Raw genomic sequence first — 22,969 nt, forward strand, 5'->3', positions numbered from 1 at the left:
GAGCCGGGGATGGTTCTAGGTACTGGGGACCCAGCAGTGATGAAAATGAAGATCCCTGTGCTTGTGTTGCCCACATTCTAGCAGGGAGACAGTAAACACGGACATGCACAACCATCAGAAAGGTGTTGATTACATAGTAAGTTGGAAGGTGATCAGTATTAAGGGAAAAGATGTGTCAAGAAGGGAATTTAAGGTGCCCACAGCTAATGCTGGCTCCTTTGGGTGAGTTTATCTCATCCCACCAGGTTCGGATCTTGACTGCCCTGTCTTGGGTGTTTCCAACTGTAGCTACGAGGGCCAACGCGCAACGGCGCCGGTATCACGCTCCGACCTGTAGGGAAGCCCTTTGGCTTTTAGAAGACTGTGTGTCTCTCTCTAGCCCAGGGCGAGGTCCCTGGGCAGCTGGGATGGTGAGACGGAGCTCTGGGGCAGGGAGGTCAGTGGGGTCTTGGTGGGGGTAGTGGTGGGGGGCCCGGGACCCAGCGCCTGACCTGTGCTCCCAAGCCTGAGGAGCAGCAGGATGAAAGGATGAGAGAGAGAGAGAGAGAGAGAGAGAGAGAGAGAGAGAGAGAAAGAGGCTGACGCAGCAGTGAGAGGCGGGAGAAGCTGGGAGGTGGTGTTTCAGAGGCGAAAACAATGTGTGGGGTTAGCCAAACCCAACGCCTCTGAGAGGCCAAGTGAACAAAGGCCTCAGGTGTTGACTGGATTTGGCCATGTGGAGGCCACTGATGACTCTGGGAGAAGAGTGTCGGGGTGGAGAGGAGAGGCACGGCTGTCATGGATGGAGAATGGGAAGGTGGAAGGGAGGAGCATCCACTTCCAGAAGCCCTTTCCCAGGAGCGAATGAGAGTCAGGAGGAGCCCATCAGCTTGGTGGCACAAGGAAGAGACTATGACGCTATCGAACGCCCAGGCTGCCCAGGCCGGGCGATTGTCTGGGCTAGTGTCCCTATCTCCACATGGGGAGACGGGGGCTCAGAAAGGAAAGGAGTCTTCCCAGGGCCACATGTCCCATAAACAATGACAGTCGTGGCGGGCAGGGCAGGACCAGGCTTCCTGCCTCCCAGAACAACTGGTGCCCACCACAGGGAAGGGACCACACCCTGGGGCCGTGCCTGAACGGCCTGCTGATCTTTCCAGACTCCCTCTTAACACTCTGTTCTTCGTTCTCGTCACTCCCATCATACTGTCCTTTCTGGTCCAGGCTGCAATTTTTTCTGTTTATAACTATCCAGGTTTTGCACTTCTTGTTACTACGCATCCTCTGCTCCCACCCTCCTTTCATTTGGTTAACTTGTCCTCGGCATCCAGAAGACTTTATGGGGTCAGCCTCCTCCTTTGTGTCCACAAAGGCTTTCCTTCACTCTGTGCTGTCCACTGTTGATCCACTTGTCTGCTTCCCGATTCAAACACAAACTCCTTGAGGGCAAAGCCATGTCTGACTTCTCTCTTCATCTCTGGTGCCCTGCGTCAGACCGGGCCCAAGGCCTTGCCGACGTTTGCTGAATGAAAAGCTTCTCCTGTACGACATATTCTAGCTCGGTTTTGAGGGCAACATGGAATGAAAGGGTGAAGGGGAGGTGGATGGGTGGGAGACAGGGTCATTTCTGCAAAAATGCCTGCTCCAGCCCTTTACCTAATTCCATGGTCCTGCGCTGGTAAGGGGCAGGTGGACAGCTCTGCCCCTTGGGGTGGCAGAGGGCCTGGGGCTGCTTTTGTTGGTAGGGGGAGTAGGGAGGCAGGGTATGAGCTTTCTCGGGGTAGACACCAGCAGCCTGGTTATCGTACTGGACCTGGGTGGAGTGAGGTGGAGGTTGATGAAGATAAGGAGGCTGTTTATCTGGTCTGCTCATAGCTGCACTATCCCCTTTCTGCTTACAAAACAATGAACTGTTCCCCAGTATCCAGCACCCCTCCTCTGGCGCTGCGGCTGTGTGTGCCCAGCAAGCACCTCTGACCAGCCTGCTGGGCACAGTGCCCTTAGTCAGAGTGAGGAAAGGAGTAAGTCAAGATCGCCCAGGGAGTCCCCTCTATTGTCCAGAGGAGGAAATGAGGCCTCGTGAGGGGATGGGGGCTTCACCAAGAGGACCCAGGATTTGAATTCTGGTCTGAGTCCAAAGCCAGTGCTCACTGCCCCTCGGGAGAAGAAGAAACACCCAGGAGAGGTGGTGTTTTTAGAGCAGATAGGCCTGTGCTCTGCTATGGGGGAGACAGCAGCTCAGCTTGCCCAGTCATCTGCCCAGGGCCACGAGCAATCTGCGTGGGTTCTGGCTCCCGGACAGTGAGGACAGTCGACCTGTCAGCTCCGGGAGGGAAAGGCCAGAGCACAGGTGGGACTGAGCAGGAAAGGCAGCTGGGCCACAGAAAGACCGCTGCAGCCACCAGTGCCCACTGTGACATTCTCTTTGGCTCCTCCTCTCCCTCCCCACTCTCTGGGTCCGAGCCCTGCCTCCCTCCCCAGCTCCTGGCCTTCTCTGTCCACACAATAACAGGATGTGATCCGTTCGAAGAGAGGAAGTGGGGAGGACGGGCAGTGCTGATAGCGCATTTCTGACTCTCCACGCCTCTCCTTTGCTTTGGACCAGCCCCTGCTCATTTCTGCCTCTCCAGGCCTCTCCATTGCTTTGGACCAGCCCCTGCTCATTTCTGCCTCTCCAGGCCTCTCCATTGCTTTGGACCTGCCCCTGCTCATGTCTGCCTCTCCAGGCCTCTCCATTGCTTTGGACCTGCCTCTGCTCATTTCTGCCTCTCCAGGCCTCTCCATTGCTTTGGACCAGCCCCTGCTCATTTCTGCCTCTCCAGGCCTCTCCATTGCTTTGGACCAGCCCCTGCTCATTTCTGCCTCTCCAGGCCTCTCCATTGCTTTGGACCTGCCTCTGCTCATTTCTGCCTCTCCAGGCCTCTCCATTGCTTTGGACCTGCCTCTGTGGCCGCCTCGGCCCGAGGCTCTGCCCAGGCCTCTCTCTGGATTTGGGAAGGATGAGTTTGGGATCTTCAGGCCTGTGTAAGCCCATGGAAAGTACACGCTGGCCCTGTGCAGGACCTGCCCTCCTGGCTCTAGCTTTGCTGCCCGGAGACAACTGAGACCCTGAAACTCAGGGAAGGCAAGCTCTGGGCTCCATAGTATCTTCTTGAGCTGCTGGAGCCTGGGGAGGCAGGTGGGTCCCTCAGCCTCTGCCTGCTTCCCCAGGTCCATGCGGGTGACAGAATCACTCAAAAGGTCCTTATCGAGCATTGGCTGTGCTTTGTCTTATACAGGGTGAGGGATGGGCTGCACGGATGGGGAAACTGAGGCTCCAAGAAGCAGAGGGACTTGTCTAAACTCAGCATGAACTAAGACTTAAGCTGGAGCTAGGACTTAGATCTCCTGACCCCCAAACTGGCACCCTCACCCCTTACGCCATGCTGCCCAGCAGAACTTTCTGTGATGATGGGCATGTGCCGTATTTGCCCTGCCCAGACTGGCAGTCACTAGCCGCAGGCAGGCACGCAGTGCCTGAAAAGTGCCTAGTGTCACTGAGGAACTGAAATTTTCATTTTGTTTAATCTGAATTAACTTAAATGCAGACCTGTGAAAATGCCACTCCCCTCGGGGAGGAATGGGGTGCAGGCTCTGAGCTTTCAGAGTGAAGAGATGTTAGTTGATCCTCAGGGAAGGCAGGTTATGGCAGAGCCAGGCCGAGGGCCCCAGATCCCGGGCCAGGAAGCTGGGAAGAGGATGTGGGTCACCACAGGTCAGCCTCACTGCACTCAGTGTCTGCAGATTATCCCAGAGGGCTGCACTTTCAGTTCTGCGGTCTCATGCTGCGTCTCTCAAGAACCCCGTGCCAGGGGCAGTCACTCCCATTTTACAGGTGAGGAAACACTGAGGTCAGAGATGGTAAGTGATTTGCTCAAGCTCAAAAGGGAGCCAGTTCCGTCACCCCATAGCAGGGGAAGCCCTGAACACTTCCTGGATCACTCCAGACTAGGACCACACAGGCCCAGCGTGAGGACGGACCATTTGGAGGGGAAGTCAGAGGAGGGCCCTCAGACATTGTGGGAGGGGGGTTAGGCGATTGGTTATTTTGTGTTTCCTGATTCTTGGAGAAGACACAATCCCTCCTGACTCAGACTATTATGCAAATGGCAATCTGAAGATAACATCCCTTCCTCCTGCCTGGTCCCCACCCCCTTGCCATCCCGTAACTAAGTACCCCGCCCCCTTCAAGACCCCTGCCTTTCTGAGACCCAGTGGAGCGACGAGACCAGGGAGGAAAACCCTTTCCCACCCCATGCCTCGTGTCAGCTCAGCCAGCTGAGACCCCCAGAACCCAGGGTCCTCAGCCCTTCCCAGCTCACCCGCTGCAGCCTGGGACGTGTGGTGCTCCTGGGTCCCAGGCTCTGCCAGATCTCTGGGGGCCAGGCCTTCTGCCCTCTGGCTGTTCCCACACAGGCTGGCCATGGCTCCTGCTCAGTGTGCCCCGCCCCCTGCCCAGCTGTCCCCTGGGAGCTTCGTGTTCAATGGACTATCAGGCTTCCTCATCACTCTCACGCCCCCTCTCCATTACCCCTGAATAGGTGGGATCCAGACAGACACAGGCATTCCCAACCCCAAGCCCCCAGGCAATCTCCCCCAGGGTGGCCCGGGTCTCAGCTCTGATGCTACCTGCCTTGCCTTGCTCAAGACTGAAGTGCTGGGCGGCTGCAATTCGACAAAGCACTGTTCTAAAGCAGCAGTCTAAACGAGGTCCTGATTGCCCTGGTCTGTGATGCTAGGATTTGACTCTGTGGGCTTAATGACGGGAAAGTTGAGGTCTCTAAGGCCCTCAGATTGTATCATCCTAGGAGCTGTCATTCGGGATCATAGCTTCTCTACGTCCCTCTGGCCTTGCTGCCTGCAGCAGATGGTGCTGCAATGTAAGGAGAGGCTTCTGGGGCAGGCAAGACAGGGTAGTGGTTGCCTGGCTTGGTTATTTTTAGGGAGGGGGACAGGGTTGGCCACAGGACCCTTCAGGGTCCACATCTGCTCATTTGGGGCTCTGCCAAAGCTGGGCTGGTCTGTCCAGTTGCCGGCTGCAGTGAGGCTGGCAGGTTTTCTGTATGATGCTAATGAGGGCAGTGGCAGGCCAGGAGGGGGAGGGATGCTTTTGTCCTGCACTTGTCCTTGCTGGAGGGTCCTCAGAGAGAGACAAGGGGCCCTCCTCAGACCCAAGGGGCCATGAGTAGCCTGCCATCACTCACTTTGTTGGCTCCCAGTGTTCGGCGGTGTGGACAGAGACCAGGGAGGGAAAGGGGAGCAAGAGGGTCACACCAGTTTAAAGTCAAAATGAAAAATGCTGCCCTATTCTCCCGCTGACATCCTGTCTTGAGGGACTGCTGAGCTCCCGAGTATTCCATGTCCATCCTCTTACTTTCTCACCTCTGAGCCTTTGCATACCTGAGGTGCCTTCCCTGCACACTCCCACCGCAGTTCCCGGTGCTCAACGGGACCTCAGATGCTGCAGCTGCGGGCTCTCCCCGTGGATGGTGCACCCCATTTATGAGCTCACACAGCCCCTTGGACCATATCTGGGGGCTGTTCACCATCTGTCTGTATCTGAGTCCTGGCCTCACCTCCATTTTGTCTGTAAGCTGGTCAATACTGAGACAATGTGTCACTGGCCACTGGTGGCTCCATCATGTCCAGTATGAGGGGGTGCACAGAGGAGGTGCTTAGTAAATATTTATTGAAGTATTTTGTCAGAACCTCAGGGAAAATGGACACAAATGGGTCATTATCTTCATTGTAATACACACACACACACACACAGACACACACACACATATGGGCAGAAGTAGGTTTACAGTTGTTCCTATGGAAAATAATACCATAAATATTATTAATAAATAATATAAGAATAAACTGTGTTTTGTGTACTCACAACTGTAGGCCTACTTTGTATACACGTGGAGAGAGAGAGAGAGAATATGTAATAAATGACAGGAATCCATCATCAACTTCAATAATCGTTCACTTGGATAATCTTATTTCATCTAAATCTCCATTTCTCCCCACAATCTCTATTCTTGAAATGGATTATTATTAAGCAAACTCCAAACATCATGTTGTTTCATTTATACAGTCAGTTAAAATCTTTTTTTTTAATTTTTTATTCTCACCTGAGGACATTTTTTTGATAGTTTGTTCAGATAGAGTGGGAGGGAGAGAGAGAGAGAAACATCGACGTGAAAGGGACACCTCGAATGGTTGCCACCCACATGACCCAACCAGGGCCGGGGACAAACTGCAACCGAGGTACGTGCCCTTAGCGGGAACCGAACCCAGGTCTCTCAAGACCGCAGGCCAATGCTCTAACCGCTGAGCCAAACCGGCCAGGGCTCAGTTAAAATCTTTATTAGTTGATTTAATTAAAAATATCTACTGAAAATCCACTCTGTCAGGTTGTGTGCTACATTCTGATAAATTCTTAGTCATCTTTCAAAGTTGAACACAAATGTCACCTCTTCCTGGAAGTCTTCCCTGATCTTTTCTTCCCCCAGAGGAGTTTCATGGCTCCTTCCTTGGAATCCTAATTGTATACCTTTTCCACCACACTTGTTGCTTTTTAGTAGTTCATACTTTTTTTTTAATGATAATCTTTTTTTAAAAAAATTTTAATACGTTTTTATTGATTTTTTTAGAGAGAAAAGAAGGGAGAGAGAGAGAGAAACATCGATGTGAGAAAGAAACATTAATTGGCTGCCGCCTGCACAACCCCTACTGGGGATCAAGCCTGAAACCTGATCATGTGCCCTGACCGGGAATCGAACCAGGACCTCTCAGTCCATGGGACGACACTCAATCCACTGAGCCACACCGGTTGGGCGTAATTCATGCTTTTTAATGTGAGGAGGAAGTATAATGTAATACTTAAAAGCTTTAGAATCAAATAGATGTGGATTCAAATCTTGGATCTACTTACTGAGTTTAATTTCTCTGAACCTCAGTGTTCGTGTTGGTAAAATGAGAATCTATTATTCACCTCATATTCTTGTGAGGATTGAATGAGCTATGAATCTAAAGCACCCAGCACAGTGTCTGGCACATAGTAAGCATTCCTTCAAGAAGTGGTAGCATTACTAAAGTTACATGTCTCCCTGTCACCATGAGAGAGCAGGAAGGCAGACCCAGATGCTTCCTTTGTGTGTCCTGGCACCCGGGAGGCCTCTGCACAAGAGCATCATGGGGGCAGAAAACAGGCAAACTAGGCTCTGCCGTAGAGCCCTCGTGGCCCTGCCTGGCCAGGAACAGATTCTTTGGCAAAGAGAGGCTCCCGGTTCTCAGATTCTTTGGCAAAGAGAGGCTCCTGGTTCACTTTTGCGCTATTTAAGAGTATCAATAGCCCTAGCCGGTTTGGCTCAGTGGTTAGAACATTGGCCTGTGGTCTGGAGAGACCCAGGTTCGGTTCCCGCTAAGGGCACGTACCTTGGTTGCAGTTTGTCCCCGGCCCTGGTTGGGTCGTGCGGGTGGCGATCACTCGATGTGTCCCTTTCACATCAATGTTTCTCTCTCTCCCTCTCTCTTCCTCCCACTCTATCTGAACAAAGAATGGAAAAGTGTCCTCTGGTAAGGATAAAATAAATAAATAAATAAGAGCATCAATAAATATGTGGAATAGTGATCTGACTTTGCCTTTCATAAAAATTTATTTTGTTTATTTTTAAACCTAGAATTATGTAAACCCACCCTCACCCTCAAACATCCCTTGTTATGGAAATCCTGGAAAGAACAGAAGAAAAACAACAACAAAAAATCACAAACTCAGTGCAGTTCACCAATGAACATTTTTGATGTTCATTTAGAAAAAAAATCTACATTTTTTTCCAATTGTGAAATTATTTGTATTTTGGGTAAGTTTTGCCTGCAGCTCCAGCCTTTTAGTCATTTTCATTTTGAAGGTCAAAGTCTGACCTTTCAGACAAAAGCTTCAAGTGTGAAATGGTCACATGTTTTGGGTGTGGCTTCTTCGAGACTGGGTTTAGTGAACGTGTTAGCCAGCCTGTGATGCCTCTCATTGCTCCGCTGGGGTTTCCGCTCTGGAAGAGTACTGGTTTGGGACGGGGCAGTGTGGCTCAAACGTGTGATGCTCTGTTTAGATCTGGGTGATCCTAACACTTACCAAGTTTCCTTGACTACAAGTCATTCAGATGCAGTATCCTGCATATGTCCTAATTATCCTCTAGCCTGTTCGGCACAGTATTACTGGGAACAGAGGCTCAGATAAATAGACTTGCTCAAGTCACACAGCTAGTGGTAGGTGCGGATCTTGACCCCAGATTACCCCTCCCTGGGCCCCAGAATCCAGCATTAAGACCATGCACCCCACCCCACCCTTGTTGCGCTCTAACCCCTTCTGCAGCTTGTAGCTCCTACTTGCATACCTCTAGTGGTGGGGAGCTCACCGCCTTTCAGGGTCGTGTCTGCCAATACGTCAGCTGTTCCAGACAGGCCTTTCTCTCACTAAACCAACTCTAGCCTCTCTGTGACTCCTCTCTCCTTCTCCAGCTCCGTGCTCAGAGGACACAGAGCACGATTTCTCTCTCTGATCTTGGACGGCCCTACAAATACTTGGAGACAGAGGCCCTCCCAAGGCTGTTCCTTTTCGGGCTGAAAATAGCAGCTTCTCCAAATATTTAAGAGATCAATGGCAAAATTAGTAACAAGAGAGGAAAACAATTTTAGTTAGGATAAAATAAAATCAGTTACATGACTCCAAAGGCCCTGAAGTGTGATATATGCCTGATGTTTGTAGTTTGATCATAGTGATATAAAGGCAACATGTGCTGCTGCTTTATTTTCCCTTCAGTTCAGATGGAGATCCGCCCCCAGTCCGTTTAAGTAAGCATTGCTCAGGGCCGGGTCCTGCCTCAACTTCTCATCCTTCCCTATCCCAGGATGTAGCACCCTACTCTTTAGTCGCCATCTACAAACCATTGAATCCTAAGCCTCTGTTTCCAGCTCAGATGTCTTCCAGGAAGGCCAGACAGACCGAGCTGTGTCTGTGAACTCAGCCCATCTGCACCAGAACCCTTCGTTGGCCCGTGGCTCGGTGCTCGCCTCATCCGCTAGCCTTTGAGCCCCCCAGGGCACGGCTGGGGAGCTGCAGTGCTTTGAATGGTGCTGGGCCCAGAACAGACATTTCAGAAAGTTTTGTGAAGTGAATGAATACGTGCTCTCTCCTTCCCGCCAACCTGCTGCTCTGCTAGTGTTCTCCAGTTTAAAAATAGCACCACAATCACCCTGGCTGGTTTGGCTCAGTGGTTAGAGTGTCAGCCTGCGGTCCAGAGAGTCCCGGGTTCGGTTCCCGCTAAGGGCATGTACCTCGGTTGCGGTTTGTCCCCGGCCCTGGCTGGGTCGTGCAGGAGGTGGCCACTCGATGTGTTCCTTTCGCATCGATGTTTCTCTCTCTCTCTCTCCCTTCCACTCTATCTGAATAAAAAATGAAGAAATGTCCTCGGGTGAGGATTAAAAAAAAAAAAAATAGCACCACAACTCAACAGCAGTAAGACAAACAGTCCAATTAAAAATGGGCAAAGCACCTGAATAGACACTTCTCCAATGAGTCCATAAAGATGGCCAATCGACATATGAAAAAATGCTCAACATCACTAATCATCAGAGAGATGCAAATTAAAACCACAATGAAATATCACTTCACACCTGTCAGAATGGCCGCCATCAACAAATCAACAGACAATGCTGGTGAGGATGTGGAGAAAAGTGCACTGTTGGTGGGAATGCAGACTGGGGCAGCCACAGTATGGAATTTCCTCAAAAACTTAAAAATGGAACTGCCTTTTGACCCAGTGATCCCACTTCTGGGAATATATCCTAGAAGCCAAATACACCAATCAGAAAGAATATATGCACGCCTGTGTTCATAGTAGTGCTATTTACAATAGCTAGGATCTGGAAACAGCCCAGGTGCCCATCAGTAGATGAGTGGATACAAAAGTTGTGGTACATTTACACAATAGAATGCTATGCGGCTGCAAAAAGGAAGGAATTCGTACCTTTTGCAACAGCATGGATGGACCTGGAGTATTACGCTAAGCTAAATAAGCTGGTCAGAGAAAGACAAATACCACATGATCTCACTTATATGTGGAATCTAATGAACACAATAAACTGATGAAAAAAATAGCACCAACATCCAAGCACTGTCCAAGACGGGGGACTAGGTACCCCCTTTACTCTTCTGAGTCCCCTGCTCCCCACATCCTTAGCCTGCTAATTATACCCCTTAAATTGCCCTTTGATCCCCCCACTTCTCTCTATGCATTCTTCTAGTCCCAGCCACACTGTCTCTCTCTTGGGGCCCCTCTCTACCCTCACCCCCACCCCATAAAACAACCCACTCAGTGCTCACTGCCTTGCCTAACCTATCCTTTAAGCTGTGGTTGGAGAAATGTTGCTGAAACGCAAGATTGCCCATGTTACATCCTTGCCTAAAACCCTGTGATGGCTCCATATTACCTGTAAGGTAAAGACCAAACCTCTTCACAGGTCCTGCAGGGTCCTCCAGACCTCTCTCTGACATCCTCGGCTCTCCACCCGGGCCGACCTCCGTCTGCACTCCTGCCCACGGCTCGCCCCCAAGCCCAGCACTTCAGCTCTCTCTGTGTCCGGGGAGCTCCTGCACCACTGCCCGATAGCTCCCAAATGTACTTCTCCAGCCTGGACCTCGCCTCTTAACCCCAGCCTCACATTCCCTTCTCCAAACCTGACTCGTGATTCCTGCCCCCCTGGAACAAAATGCCTGTCCTTCCTGAACCTTCCCTATCTCATCTGCTCTAGCTGAGCAGACTCAAAACCTTGAAACCACCCTTGGTGTCTTTTTCTCTCTCGCATTCCAAATTTTGTCGGCTTTACCCTCAAAATACATTCCCCTCCTGCCTTCTTCCCATAGTCTCACTGACAGGCCCTTCATGCTCCTTCCTCAGGGCCTTTGCACTTGCTATTTGTTCTCCTTGACTGCGAGCCTCTCCTCTCTGACAGCTGGGCACCTTGATTCCTCACTCTCAGCTCGCTGCTCAGATGCCCCTTAGAGGAGCCTTCGCTGTAAACTAGCACCCCCTGCCTGGCCGCGCCCCGTTCTCATGCTCCCGTCTTGTCTTTCCCATATTGCCACATGACCCGTTTGATCTATTTGTTTCCTGTGAATGTGTTAGCCAGCACGTGGCCTGTAATGCCTCTCTTTATTAGTTGATTTAATCCCTGGTGCACCCCACTAGAATGTAAGCTCTGTGAGGGCAAGGACTTTGTTTTGTTTGTGGCTGTATTCCTGGCAAGGACTTTGTTTTGTTTGTGACTATTCCTGGCATCTCCAACAGTGCCTGGTCCACAGGAGGTATTCAATAGACATGTGTTAAACGAATGAATAAACTCTAGACTTACTACTCTCTTTGTTATTTCCTACATAAAAATAGACTAGATGGCCCTGGCCAGTTTGGCTCAGCGGTTAGAGCGTCGGCCTGCGGTCCGGAGAGACCCGGGTTCGGTTCCCGCTAAGGGCACGTACTTCGGTTGCAGTTTGTCCCCGGCCCTGGTTGGTCGTGTGGGTGGCAGCCACTCGATGTGTCCCTTCACGTCGATGTTTCTCTCTCTCTCTCCCTTCCTCTCACTCACTCCCACTCTGTCTGTACAAAAAAAAAATGGAAAAATATCCTCAGGTGAGGATTAAAAAAAAAAAAAAATAGACTAGATGGATCTCCACTTATATACTCTTAGCACCATTTCATCTCCTTTGAAACATTTGGTGCAGCGTAAGCTCTACCTTGTTCACTCCTGTGTTCCCAGTCCCTGGTAGACACTAAATGTGTGTTGAGTGAATGAGTGAAAGAGGCCAGAATACTTTTTGGGAAACTGACCAACAAGTAGGCGCTTGACAGAAGGACTGAGCCCTGAGCTAGACAAAGGGATGCCTCGGGTTTAGCCCTATCTCTCCTACTAACCTAAGGTAAGACCTTCAGTTAGTGACTCTTTCCAGGTCACAGTTTCCCCAAATGAAAAATGAGGAGCAAGGTCACGCTACTCAAGATGAACTCTTAGGCCAGGGGAGGCTGTGATTCTAGAAACCAGCACCCAGCTTGGTTCCACTGCCGGCCTGTAGCCTTGGGCAGGGCAGCGGGGCTGTGCTGGAACCACTGTGAAGACATGGCCTTGGGACCTCTGCCGGCAGCCGGGGCTCCTGGCGCAGGGCCAGCCCTTTGGCTTCTGGGCAGAGTGAATGGGCAGCAGGGGGACTGGGAGTGATCTTCCCCCGCTGGGCGGTCCTGGTCATAATTCTCACTGGCCCAGTGGAGTCACCTAGGGCCCAGGAGTCGCAGCCAGTACATTCCTTGGCTTGGCTGGTTGGCTCAGAGGGGTCATTTCTGCCCCTTCTAGCTCTCAGGCAGGGACTCTCTATGGGAGTGAGCACCCGGTCAATCTGACCATAGCTCCCAGCTCTCAGTCCCAGAAAACTTCTGTCTAGAGAGGGCTAATCTTTCTCCAGGTCTGACCTGAGGACCTGTGGCATTGCTCTGAGCCAACCTGCCCCAGGCTCCCAGGTGGGTCGGGACTTAACCCTTTTTGTGCCCTGGGCAGCCTGGGGCAGCCTTTGGACCCCTTCACAGAGTGATGTTTTTATTTTTATTTTTTAAAAATATAATTTCATTTATTTTAGAAAGAGAAACGTCGATGTAAGAGATAAACATTGATTGGTTGCCTCTCACATGCACTCCAACTGGGGACTGAACCCTCCACCCTGGCATGTGCCCTGACCGGGACTAGAAACAGTAACCTGTTGGTGTATAGGATGACGCTCAACCACTGAGCCACACTGCCCAGGGCCAGAGTCATGTTTTTAAATGCATACAATAAAATGTGCAGCACTGCAAAGGAAATAAATTATATTGAAATATAGTTATTAAAAAATTAAAAATATGTTTGTAACTTAGTAAGTTATGTGTGTCTTTTTTTTTTTCTTTTATCCTCACCCGAGGACATTTTTCCATTTTTTGTTCAGGTAGAGTGGGAGGGAGAGAGAGGAACAGAGAGAGATAGAGAAACATCGATGTGAAAGGAACACATTGAGTGGCTGCCACCCGCACAACCGACCAGGGGCGGGGACAAACTGCAACCGAGGTACATGCCCTTAGCGGGAACCGAACCCGGGTCTCTCAGGACCGCAGGCCGACGCTCTAACCGCTGAGCCAAACCGGCCAGGGCTGTGTCTTTTTTTTTTGTGGTACGTGCCCCTAGCAGGAACCGAACCCGGGTCTCTCTGGTTCACAGGCCAACGCTCAACTGCTGAGCCAAACTGGCCAGGGCTAGTTACACATATCTTTATACTGTATTAAATAACAAGGTCTAGTGGACTGTTATACTTCCATAGTATGAACATAAATGCTATCGCACGATATCTGCCACGACTGCACGGTGATTTGAGAATATCGCAGAGGCACTGTGGTTTGTTGCCTTCATTCCTAACGGGAGAAAATGGTAACTTTTAGTTAGAGGTTAGTGAATAGCAGATGTGATGTATTCCCCAGGCAAATTCATGGAGTCCTGAGTTCTGCCCATGGGCCCTGTGAAGGGATTGCTGAGTGAAGGGGAGCCAGGTGAATGAAATGCTGAGTCTAAGAGGACACACCGTCCTCGCTGGCCCACTTCCTCAGAACCTGATTACAATGAAAATCTTCCATAATCTGTTAATGGAGTCACAGAATCACAGGCTTCCAGAGCTGGAAGGGCCAGGCCCCTTATGCAGATGCCCCTGTCGCATGACCTGGTTCTTTGCTTCTGCCTGCATACCTCTAGGGATGGGGAGCTCACTCTCGTTCTAGGACTGGGCAGCTTCAACTTCTCTGAGCTATGACGACATAGAGATGAGTCAGACCTAGTCTCTGTTCCCACAGCTAGAGGACAGAGAAAAAGAAGGACTCAACTAGAGCAGAAATGCTTTATTCATTCAACAATCATCCTCTGAGCTTCTGCTAGCTGTCAGGCCAGCGTTGGGCACTGGATATACTGAGACTGAACTTTCATTAAGTTTTTTCTGGGTGTGGGCTCAGCCATGGTGCTCTGTACCTGGTGACAGGATATGATGCCTTCCCTCTGGGGAGACAGACATTAAGTGAGTAAACACATAAATCAGTATGTAAGTGCAATTTGTGCTAATGGCTGCAAAGAAAGAGCAGGGAGAACTCACGGAAGAAGTAATTTCAGATAGGGGGTAGGGGAGATCAAAGAAAGCCCCTCGGAGAAAGTTAACGTTTAAGGCAAAACTTGGAGGAGCTGTTAGCATCTGCCAGGCAAGTGGACATGGAAGACCGGTGCAGGCAGAGGGAAGAGCAGGTGTGGAGTGGCCTGAGGCAGGGACAGCTGGGCTGCTGTTAGGACTGACAGGAGGCCCCGGGGCCAGATGAGCTGGAGAGGAGGGTGGCAGGTTGAGACTCCCATGCTAAGGGGTTTGCATGTGATCTTAAGAGCGACTGGAAGCCACTGAGGAGTTTAAGCGGGATCTGTTTGAATGAATAAAACAAAGTCACCAGGTGCTCTTAGGCTTGCAGCAAAAACATCAATGATACAAAATATTACAAGAATGAGTGAAAAAAAGCTTTTATTTCTGTACTCTGAACACCCTTCTTGAATGTATCTCCTCGCTTTCCCTCAGGCTGAGCTGTCTGCCTGGATGCCCTCCCAGAGCTGTCTTTCCACTTAGTCCAACAATTCAGCCAACTTGTTTCCCAGCACCTCCTCCAGGATGCCTTCCAGAACAATTCAGCCCTCAGTGATTCCCGACGGCTCAGCCCTGGGCATACCCTGTGCACTGTCCAGCATCGCTGACCTTTTCTTGTTAGTGTCCACTCTCCCTTCCTCCACACCACTCCTGAAAGGGGGTGGAAGTGAGGGGCTGGAGGGAGGGGAAGTTGCAAATCTTCAGCGGTGAGTACCCCCCCACCCCACCCCCACCCAGTCCGGGATTGGAGCTGGACTCTGCCACCTGCTGGCAATAACTGCAATGGCAGGCAGCATGAGGGGGAGCAAGGTACTCGAGGAACAGTCTAGGCCCACTTGGGCTTTTCTGAAGGGTAAGCACGCAAGGTTTAGCTGGTTGGAGGGCCAGTCTAAGGGAGCCTGGTGCCTGGGAGTGGCGGAGCTGGGCTGGGAACAGGAGGAAGGAACTGAGCATTGGTGGAATAGCAGCTCAGAGGTGAGGACAGAGGGTCCGGCCCCATGGGGCTGCTGAGGCCAAGTCCAGATCTTGTCTCCAAGCCAGGCCAGGAGGGGGCCCAAGTTGTTGCCATGGGGGCCAGGGCTGTGACCATACAGCTGAGGAGATGATCCCCTCAGTGGGATGAGGACACCCAGAGAGCAGGGACCAGCCTCAAACCAGTGTCCATCCACATCCCCTTTCCGGAACAACTTGTTTTGCTCAAAAGCTTGGGACTTTGACCTGGGAGGTATGTTTTTCTCCTGTGGGTCACCTGATGTCCTTCCTGCTTATCCTGCTCCCCCACCATCCCCAAAGCATAGCCCAGGGAACCCTAGTCCTGCCCCCAGGTTTTTTAAGGAAGTGGGGGGTGATGCTCTGGTGAGGGGTGGGGGAGGCTGGGCCGCTCTTGTGAGTCATGGGCTGGCCCGGGCTCACAGCAGTGACTTCCTGCCCATGTCTTCTAGGATGTCTCCTTTCTGGGTTTCTGGGACACCCCCTCCTCTTGGGCTTCTTCATCCTGCTCCATCCTGACTCCTCTTTGGTGAAAGACCCTCATGTGTTGGGGCTGTGTCCTAGGCCCTCACTGCTTCCCTCCCTTCTCCTCCTCTCTCTCTCTCTCTCTCTCTCTCTCTCTCTCTCACACACACACACACACACACAGCCTGGGAGACCACCCACTCCTATGCCTCAGTGCAGTGCCGATGCTGCGTCACAGATGGCTCCTAGACCTAACTCTCTGCTCCCGGGATCCCGCTGCCTTCTGGATGCTTCCCTCTGCAGGGCCAACAGGCACCACAAACACAATACTTCTAAGCCTATAGCTCATCACTCCTCTCCACATCCGGAACCTTGCTCTGCCTTGTCCTGGGCACTGCCACGCACCAGCTACCCAAGCCAGAGCCGGAGAGTCACCCTCAGCTCCTCCCTGTTTCTCCCGCTCCCAGCTAGTCACCATGTCCCAGCAGCCACGTCCCAGCTACTGTGCCTCCTAAAAAGGGCTCAAGTCTGTTCCCGCTGCCACTGCCCTGGAGCAGGCCCCAGCCCTGGTGGTGCGGCTGTTGCGGCAGCCTCCCCACGGTCTCCCGTTGTCCAGTCCTTGCAGTCCCCTTCATTCCCCACTGTCTCTCCAGGGGCGTTTTCTCCCATGCAAACCTCACCGCATGGCCCCCTGCTTAAAACCCCTGAAGAAGGCACTGTGGGTGTTTGTTAAATTCAACTCCATTCCTTGCATTCCAGCCAGTGATTCTGTGGCTGTTCATTAACATGCATGGTGCCTACTCTAGACCAACTTTGTGCCAGAAGATTCTGAGGACACCAAGCTGGGATAGGGAGGCAGAACAGGACATACAAGTAGGGGAGGGGCCATTCAACTCCAAGCCAAGTTCCCCTGGGTCACCTTGAGACACCCCATCTTTGGATGGCAATGGGCCCGTGGCACTGCCGTGTGCACACCCGCTCCCACACATGGGAAGCAGGGACGAGGCATCGTATCTGAGTGTTGCCCCCAGAAGACCTGGCCTGCAGTAGAAAGAGCTGCCCGGGAGGGCCTGTGAGCAGCAGGTTGGTGGCTTCTGGCCAAGGAAGCTGCGGAGGGGCTTCTCGCTCATGTGCTGACTTCTGGGGACCCTCCATCTCTGAGACTTTGCCCGAGCCTGCTGACTTCTTTCTTGGTGTCTGTGGAGCTGGACTCTCAGCATCTCTGGCTTCCCGCACTCCTGGGGAGAGGTAGGGCAAGGAGACCCAGCAGAACCTTGGCCGCAGGCCTGGACAGGTACTTGGGGCATTCTCAGTTCCTGAGCTGGGGGGCCCAATGGACTCCATGTGGCCTTGAGGGTTGAGGGCCCAGGGGTTCAGAGCCCCGGATTGGACCTGGACACTGAGGGTGTCCTTCCTTTCCCTCCATAGCAGGGTTGTGTTCCCCACTTGGCTCCCTGTGATGGGTGGAGGTGTGTATAGAGACTTCCCACCAAGCTTAGATCTTGTCCCAGGGAGGCTCCACCCAGATTCCGGGAACCACATCTGGGGCCAAGAGGAAGAGCTGAACTGAGCCAGGTCAGCTGGGCTGGGTAGGGAAGGCTGGGGACTGGGAACCTTCAGCCCTCTGTCCTGACCACCATGGGAGAGGGTGGATTTAGAGCTACTGCGCGGGGCCTGGGGCAGAGGGACAGCAGCCAGGGCTGTGTCCCAGGACTGGGTCTTGGCTGAGTAGGAACAGGTGAGAGGAGAGCAGGAAACAGGCCAGGCTCTGTGGGAGAGTGCAGCTTTGACCTTCCCCTAGCCTCTGGGGTTTACCCTCCTCCCCCCAGCCAGCCAGCACATTTCTTAATCCTCCTGTCTGCCTTCCAAGAGGCCCCACCCAATGGGCTCATTCAAGGCAGAAGAATAATGTATCACTCTCTTCCCAGAGCCCAGCCCCACTGCTAAGAAGGGGGAGCTGATGTAAAAACTCTGGGGAGGCCTTGGGCTTGGAGGTGAGGCCCCCACTCTCCCCACCTCCCCGGGTCCGCAGACCCACTTTCTTAGCCAGCCTCTGAAAGGTGACCTCGAATGCCAGCTCCAGTGGGCTGGGCACCGGCCAGGGAGGCCAGACCTGGCAGCTCATTACCATGGGAGGGAGGGCGGTTTCCCTCCTTCCTCCCTCGCCTTCTTCCTCAATAGCTCCTGTCCTGCAGGGCCAGACTGAGCTGGGGCCGGTCTCAGCACACACCCACAGCCCCACAGCCCAGATACCAGCAACCGGAGGGAAGGCCAGGAGCTGCCCGCAGCCATGTCAGCCCTCAGCCTGGTCATTCTGGGCCTGCTCATGGCCGTGCCACCCACCAGCTGCCAGCAAGGTGAGCATAGGACTGGCCCGCAAGGTGGTTGTGGCGCGAAGGGCTGGGTGCAGGCTGGGTGCTGGCAACCCAGGTGTGGATGGGGGTGTCCTCTGGCCTCCATCACTACCTTCGACACTTGTAGCTTGGAGAGGGGAGCAGAGACTGGAGTTGTGGAGGAACCTCCAAAGGCTGAGACCTCGGAGCCAGACCTCTGCCTGTGACTAGTTTCCACGAGTGAGAAGTACAGGCAGCAGGTGACATGTTGGGTGTGGGGTTGGGAGAGAGGCTGAGACCCAAGCTCTAGGAGCAGGAATTTCCCTAGAGTTAGCTGGGTCCCGAGAACAGGGGTCCAGTCTACAATAAGGGTGAGGGTGGGCACCGAGCCACTTGTGCCAGGGGAGGGACAGAGCTCTCACTGGTTTGCTGTGGCTTTGGTCTAAGTCCTCGCTGTTTCAGTTTCCTGGGCTTTGGTAAGGGACAGTGCCCCAGTGTGGCTCCCATCGTGCACCTGAGCTCTTTGTCCAGCTTTGCCTCGGTCTTGTTGTGCGGCCTTGAGGGAATCACTGCCCCTCTCTGAGACTCAGCTTTTCCATCCATAAAATGAGGACAATAAACCCGCTCTGCCTACCTCCCAGGGTGGCTGACGTGTCAGGGGTGTAGAAGGGCTTGGCACTGGTGAAGTACCACACCCCAAGATTTCGTGTCTGCCCTGCACTGTGAGGCCACATCTGCAGCCAAGGTCTGGGTACTCCGCAGGTGGGATTGGGGTCCAGAGGGGGCCAACAAAGGTGCTTCTGGAGCACCCTCCTTGGCAGGTGTCCTGAGCTCTCATACATGTCTGCTTCAACTCTCCCTCTTGCAAACTGAAGATCAGAGGGGTTGAGTAATCGCAAGGGTCACACAGCAGAGGAATAGGGCCAGGGCTCAGATCACTAGTCTCCTGCCCCAGGCTCTGCCCTCTGCTCTGTGTCTCCCCCCGGAGCCATGTGTCTGGAGGGAGTTGGCTGCAGAGGGGCCTCCCAGGCTTGAACCTTAACCCCCAATCCTTGAACAACCACTAACCTGAGGAAACAGTGTGTCTAAACCATTGTTTCTTAGGGAAACGATGAGTCCAAAACATGACTTTTTGGCAAGTATGGAACTCAGGATAACCACTGTGAATCTTCTGTTTCCCAAAGAGAGAAGAAAGTCTGACCTGGGCACGGGCTAGAGTTGCAGGACGCCTCCCTCCTTCCCGACACCTGCCGGGCTAGAGCTCCGAGCAGAGGAAGGGCCTCCCTGCTGCAGGGCGCGTCAGGGGAGGCTCAGGAAGGACTTTGAGTGAGATTTCTATGCCCAGCCCGGCCCCTCAAAATACAGGAGGGCACCAGAGGCAGGTGTTTCGGCCTCTGTCCCCTCCTGAGAACTTTCTACCTGCTGCGCCCTCTGCAGGGCCCAGCTCGCGCCGGCTCCTGGAGCATAGTGGTGCCCAGGGAGATAAGAGCCCTTTATGCCCGCCTGTGGCTGACAGCAGAGACTTCTGAGAACCATTAAGGGTCCAAAGGCAGAAACAGTGCATGGATGGGGCCTTGAGCTGGTCTCTGGCCGAGCCCCCTGGGCACCTAGCTGGAGGAGCTGAAAGGGCCAGGTGTTGAAGCTTCCTTCCTGACCCCCCAGACCCAGAGGAGAGCACCTGTCTGGCCTTCCAAAGACGTCCTGTCCCACCCCTCTTCCTGGGCACCCCAGCACCTGTAACTGAGTAGCCCGGCCTGTCTCTCATTCCCACGCCCTACCCAGCACTAGAGATCCCTCTTGTTACAGAACAGGATCCTCCAGATGCCACAGCTCTGGGCTGCCCCAGCACGGGAGCCAGGGAGGAGGGAAGCCACCCCTGGCTGGCAGGGCTCAGGCTGGCTGTCCGGGGGCTGCCCTTTGGTCCCTGAGAACCAGTCACCCCCTGGGGGGCTCTGCATGTGACCCATGATGGGGGTGGGGGCTCTCTGGACTCAGCATTCTGAGGCCTGTTCCCTCCTCAGCTCCTCATTCCTTCTTTGAACGCCCATCTTCTTTCCTCCAAACCTCATTCCTTTCTTAAGCTCAGTGGAAGGTCAGATGGGTCCTCCTTCCCACCCCGCCAACCCAGAATGTCTCTTCTTGTCCTGGCAGCTGGCTGATGCCCTCTAACACAGGTTGCGGCCCTTGGGGTGCCGCCCACCCTCTGTACTTGCAGCCCCACAGCGGCCCAGACTCCTGCAGCACCCCTCACTCCCCTCTTTCCAGGCCTGGGGAACCTGCAGCCCTGGATGCAGGGCCTCATCGCTATGGCCGTGTTCCTGGTCCTCGTTGCAATCGCCTTTGCTGTCAACCACTTCTGGTGCCAAGAAGAGCCGTGAGTGCCTCCTGGGGCTCTGGGGGCTGAGCCGCTGCAGGTCGGGTGACCCCAGGGCCAGGGCTATGGCTCCAGCAGCAGCAACCTCTCACTGTGTGGAAGGGACACCAAGGCCCGACGTCTTGGGCTAGAGCGCCAGCTTACTGGCTCCCAGAGCCACCTCTGATGGCCCCTCAGCTCTGGTGCTCACCCACTGTGTCCTCTTCTTGGGGTCTCAGTGTTTCTAGCTGCATAGTTGGGACAGCCACCTGGCCTAGGGTGGGGATTGTGAAAGCCTCTGGGGAGGAAGGTTCCGTCTTTCCTCGGGTCAGCTGCTGGGCCACAGGGGGGGGGGGGGAGAGGGCAGTGGGACAGACAGCCCTGCGCTCACAGGCTCCCCGACCAGGAGGGAAGGCGGACAGGAAGGCAGCCAGCGCAGGCGAAGGTGCTGGTGCTAGGGGAGTGCAGAGTGCTATCGGCTAGCCGGGACTGGGGCGGGGCAGAAGGCCCCCCACCGCACCTTTATCCCACAGCCTGAAGGATGAGGAGGAGCAGTCCCAGGAGAGGGTGGCACAGGATGGAGACTGGAATCAGTGAAGAGTGCCTCTGGGGTCCTGAGTGAGAAGCAGGGCACTGAGGTAGAGGGTGGGCTGAAACCTGGCCCACTCCGCACTCGACAACCCGGGGTAAGGCTGCAGCTGCCCCCAGCGCTCCCACTCCCACTCGGGGCCTGCTGCCTCCCTGCAGTCGCAGGTCGTGGCTGGAGGAGGGATGGAGAGAGGGATGGAAAGGCCCAAGAGGAGCTGGGGAGGAAGGCAGGGCCAATCCCCAGGTCTGGATGAGGTGCGCCTGCGGGAGCACTGGCTGCCCAGCCTGCAGGCGAGGAGAGCGATGCAGAGGCTGAGCCTTCGGTCGGGAGAGAGTCTGGATGGCAGAGGGGACAAGGGGATGCAGAGAGGAGACAGGTGTAGGCTGCCTAGGAGTCGGACCTCCTGGGAGTTGAGGGAGGGAGACAGCAGAAGGCAAGAGGAAGGAAGGACAGGGAAACATCCAGGCTTCTGACAGGACCACTCCCTGAGACATGGAACACAAAAGCAGATCTGGGGCAACCACTGAGTTTAATTGGGGGCACATTAAGTCTGAGGAGCCTGTGGGATGCTCCAGGAAAGATGAGCAGCGGTAAGGCTCCCTGTGACCCTCGTGAAAGCAGTTTCCAGGGAGGTGGGGACAGAGGACACACTCAGTGGATTTAGTCTTAAATAAGGGGCCAGGAGCTGTTCCCTGGAGGTGCTTCCTTTCCCCACGGACTCCAGCTGTCTCCAGTGGCCGGTGACCATGGCTGCTCCTCCGCCCAGGAAAGCCCTGTGAAAATCGGAGGCAGAACCAGAGCCCACGCCAGGGCCTTACTGGACTTGGGGAGTAGGGGGACAGGAGGGGAAGGGATCCAGAGGGCCCTCCTGATGAGCCCTGTCCCCAGGGAACCCGTGAACGTGGCCGTGACCGTTGGAAACAAGGAAGACGGGATCCTGGCAGGAACGGAAGGAAAGTACTCCTCCATGGCCAGCTTCAGGTGAGCGGACCTCAGAGCCAAGGGCTTCTGCCGAGGGACAGAGGGAGGGGAAGGGCAGGCTCTTGTGAGGAAGGGCTCAGTGGAGAGAGAGGGGGAACTGGCGAGCAGTGGGGCTCCCTGGGAAAATGAAGTAGTTTGGGGAGAAGGCCCAGGAGGAGGACGGGGCCTGGGTGGGGAAAGGGGCCCAGTGGTTGGGTTGGCACTCAGGGAGGAATGCAGCTGTGAAAAGGGGCTCAGCGAGGGAAAGGGACTCTAAAGGGATGAGTGGGGGGACTCGGTGTAGGAAGAGAGCTCAGTGGGGAGATGGCCTCAATGGGGGCGCTCAGCGGTGCCTGTGTGGAGGGGCTCAGTGGAGGAGGAAGGTGGGGTTCAGGGAAGTGGTGATGAGAGACCTCCAGTCTCAGGTGCACAAGGCCAGATGTGGTCAGAGGAACCCCTTCTGGGAAGCAGATGTTTACTCTGAAAGATACTGTTCTCACAAGTGCGGGATGGGGCAGGGAGAAGGGCATCGGATAGAAGGTGTATTGACCCCTGCCATCCTCTTTCAGGTCCAGTGAGCATGAGAATGCCTATGAGAATGTCCCCGAGGAGGAGGGCAGGGTCCGGAGTACCCCCATGTGACCCCGCTTTCCCGTGGCCCCCAGCGCTGATCCTGGGCTTCTGTAATCAGTGCCACTCTTCTGAGCGGGAATCTACATTGAGGGGCCGATTTTTTCAACCTCACACTGCACCACCCTCCCTTGAATTGTCCCAGCCAATGTCGGAACTCAGACTGTGTCTACCTGGGGCTCAGCTGGGGCTCGGCTGGGGCTCTGGGTCTTCTGGGAGGGTGTCTCCCACTCAATTCAAATCAGAAGACCCTTCTGAAGGAGATAGCTCGGCACCTCCCATCCTGCCTCACATTCCCTCCCCTCACTGTGGACATGGCCTTATTTCTGTGAATAAAGATGTTTTATACCTCTGAGGCTGAGGTTCCCAGGGCTCAGAAATAGCCACCCAGGCTCCCAGACAGC

General features: G+C 53.9%; 1 protein-coding gene across 2 annotated transcripts; it reads left to right on the forward strand.

Moving 5' to 3' along the window:
• The first annotated feature begins 301 nt into the window (after positions 1 to 301).
• PDZK1IP1 (PDZK1 interacting protein 1) lies at positions 302 to 22,890 on the forward strand. Of its 2 annotated transcripts, none has more exons than XM_036256257.1 (5): positions 302 to 436; positions 17,882 to 18,057; positions 20,299 to 20,407; positions 21,864 to 21,956; positions 22,505 to 22,890. In XM_036256257.1, the coding sequence occupies exons 2-5, from the start codon at positions 17,991 to 17,993 to the stop codon at positions 22,575 to 22,577; spliced, it is 342 nt and encodes a 113-aa protein (XP_036112150.1). In that variant the 5' UTR covers positions 302 to 436; positions 17,882 to 17,990; the 3' UTR covers positions 22,578 to 22,890. The 2 variants fall into 2 exon arrangements, with proteins under 2 accessions (XP_036112150.1, XP_036112151.1); XM_036256258.1 differs by lacking the exon at positions 302 to 436 and adding an exon at positions 17,256 to 17,275 and having other exon boundaries at positions 17,896 to 18,057.
• Positions 22,891 to 22,969: the final 79 nt, after the last annotated feature.

The sequence above is a fragment of the Molossus molossus genome, unplaced genomic scaffold (assembly GCF_014108415.1).
Source record: "Molossus molossus isolate mMolMol1 unplaced genomic scaffold, mMolMol1.p scaffold_m16_p_12, whole genome shotgun sequence".
Classification (NCBI taxonomy): domain Eukaryota; kingdom Metazoa; phylum Chordata; class Mammalia; order Chiroptera; family Molossidae; genus Molossus; species Molossus molossus.

Coding starts and splice junctions, on each gene's coding strand:
- PDZK1IP1 (XM_036256257.1), top strand. CDS start 17,991: ATGTCAGCCCTCAGCCTGGTCATTCTGGGCCTGCTCATGGCCGTGCCA. Junction 18,058..20,298: donor ACCCACCAGCTGCCAGCAAG/GTGAGCATAGGA, acceptor CCCTCTTTCCAG/GCCTGGGGAACCTGCAGCCC. Junction 20,408..21,863: donor TTCTGGTGCCAAGAAGAGCC/GTGAGTGCCTCC, acceptor CCCTGTCCCCAG/GGAACCCGTGAACGTGGCCG.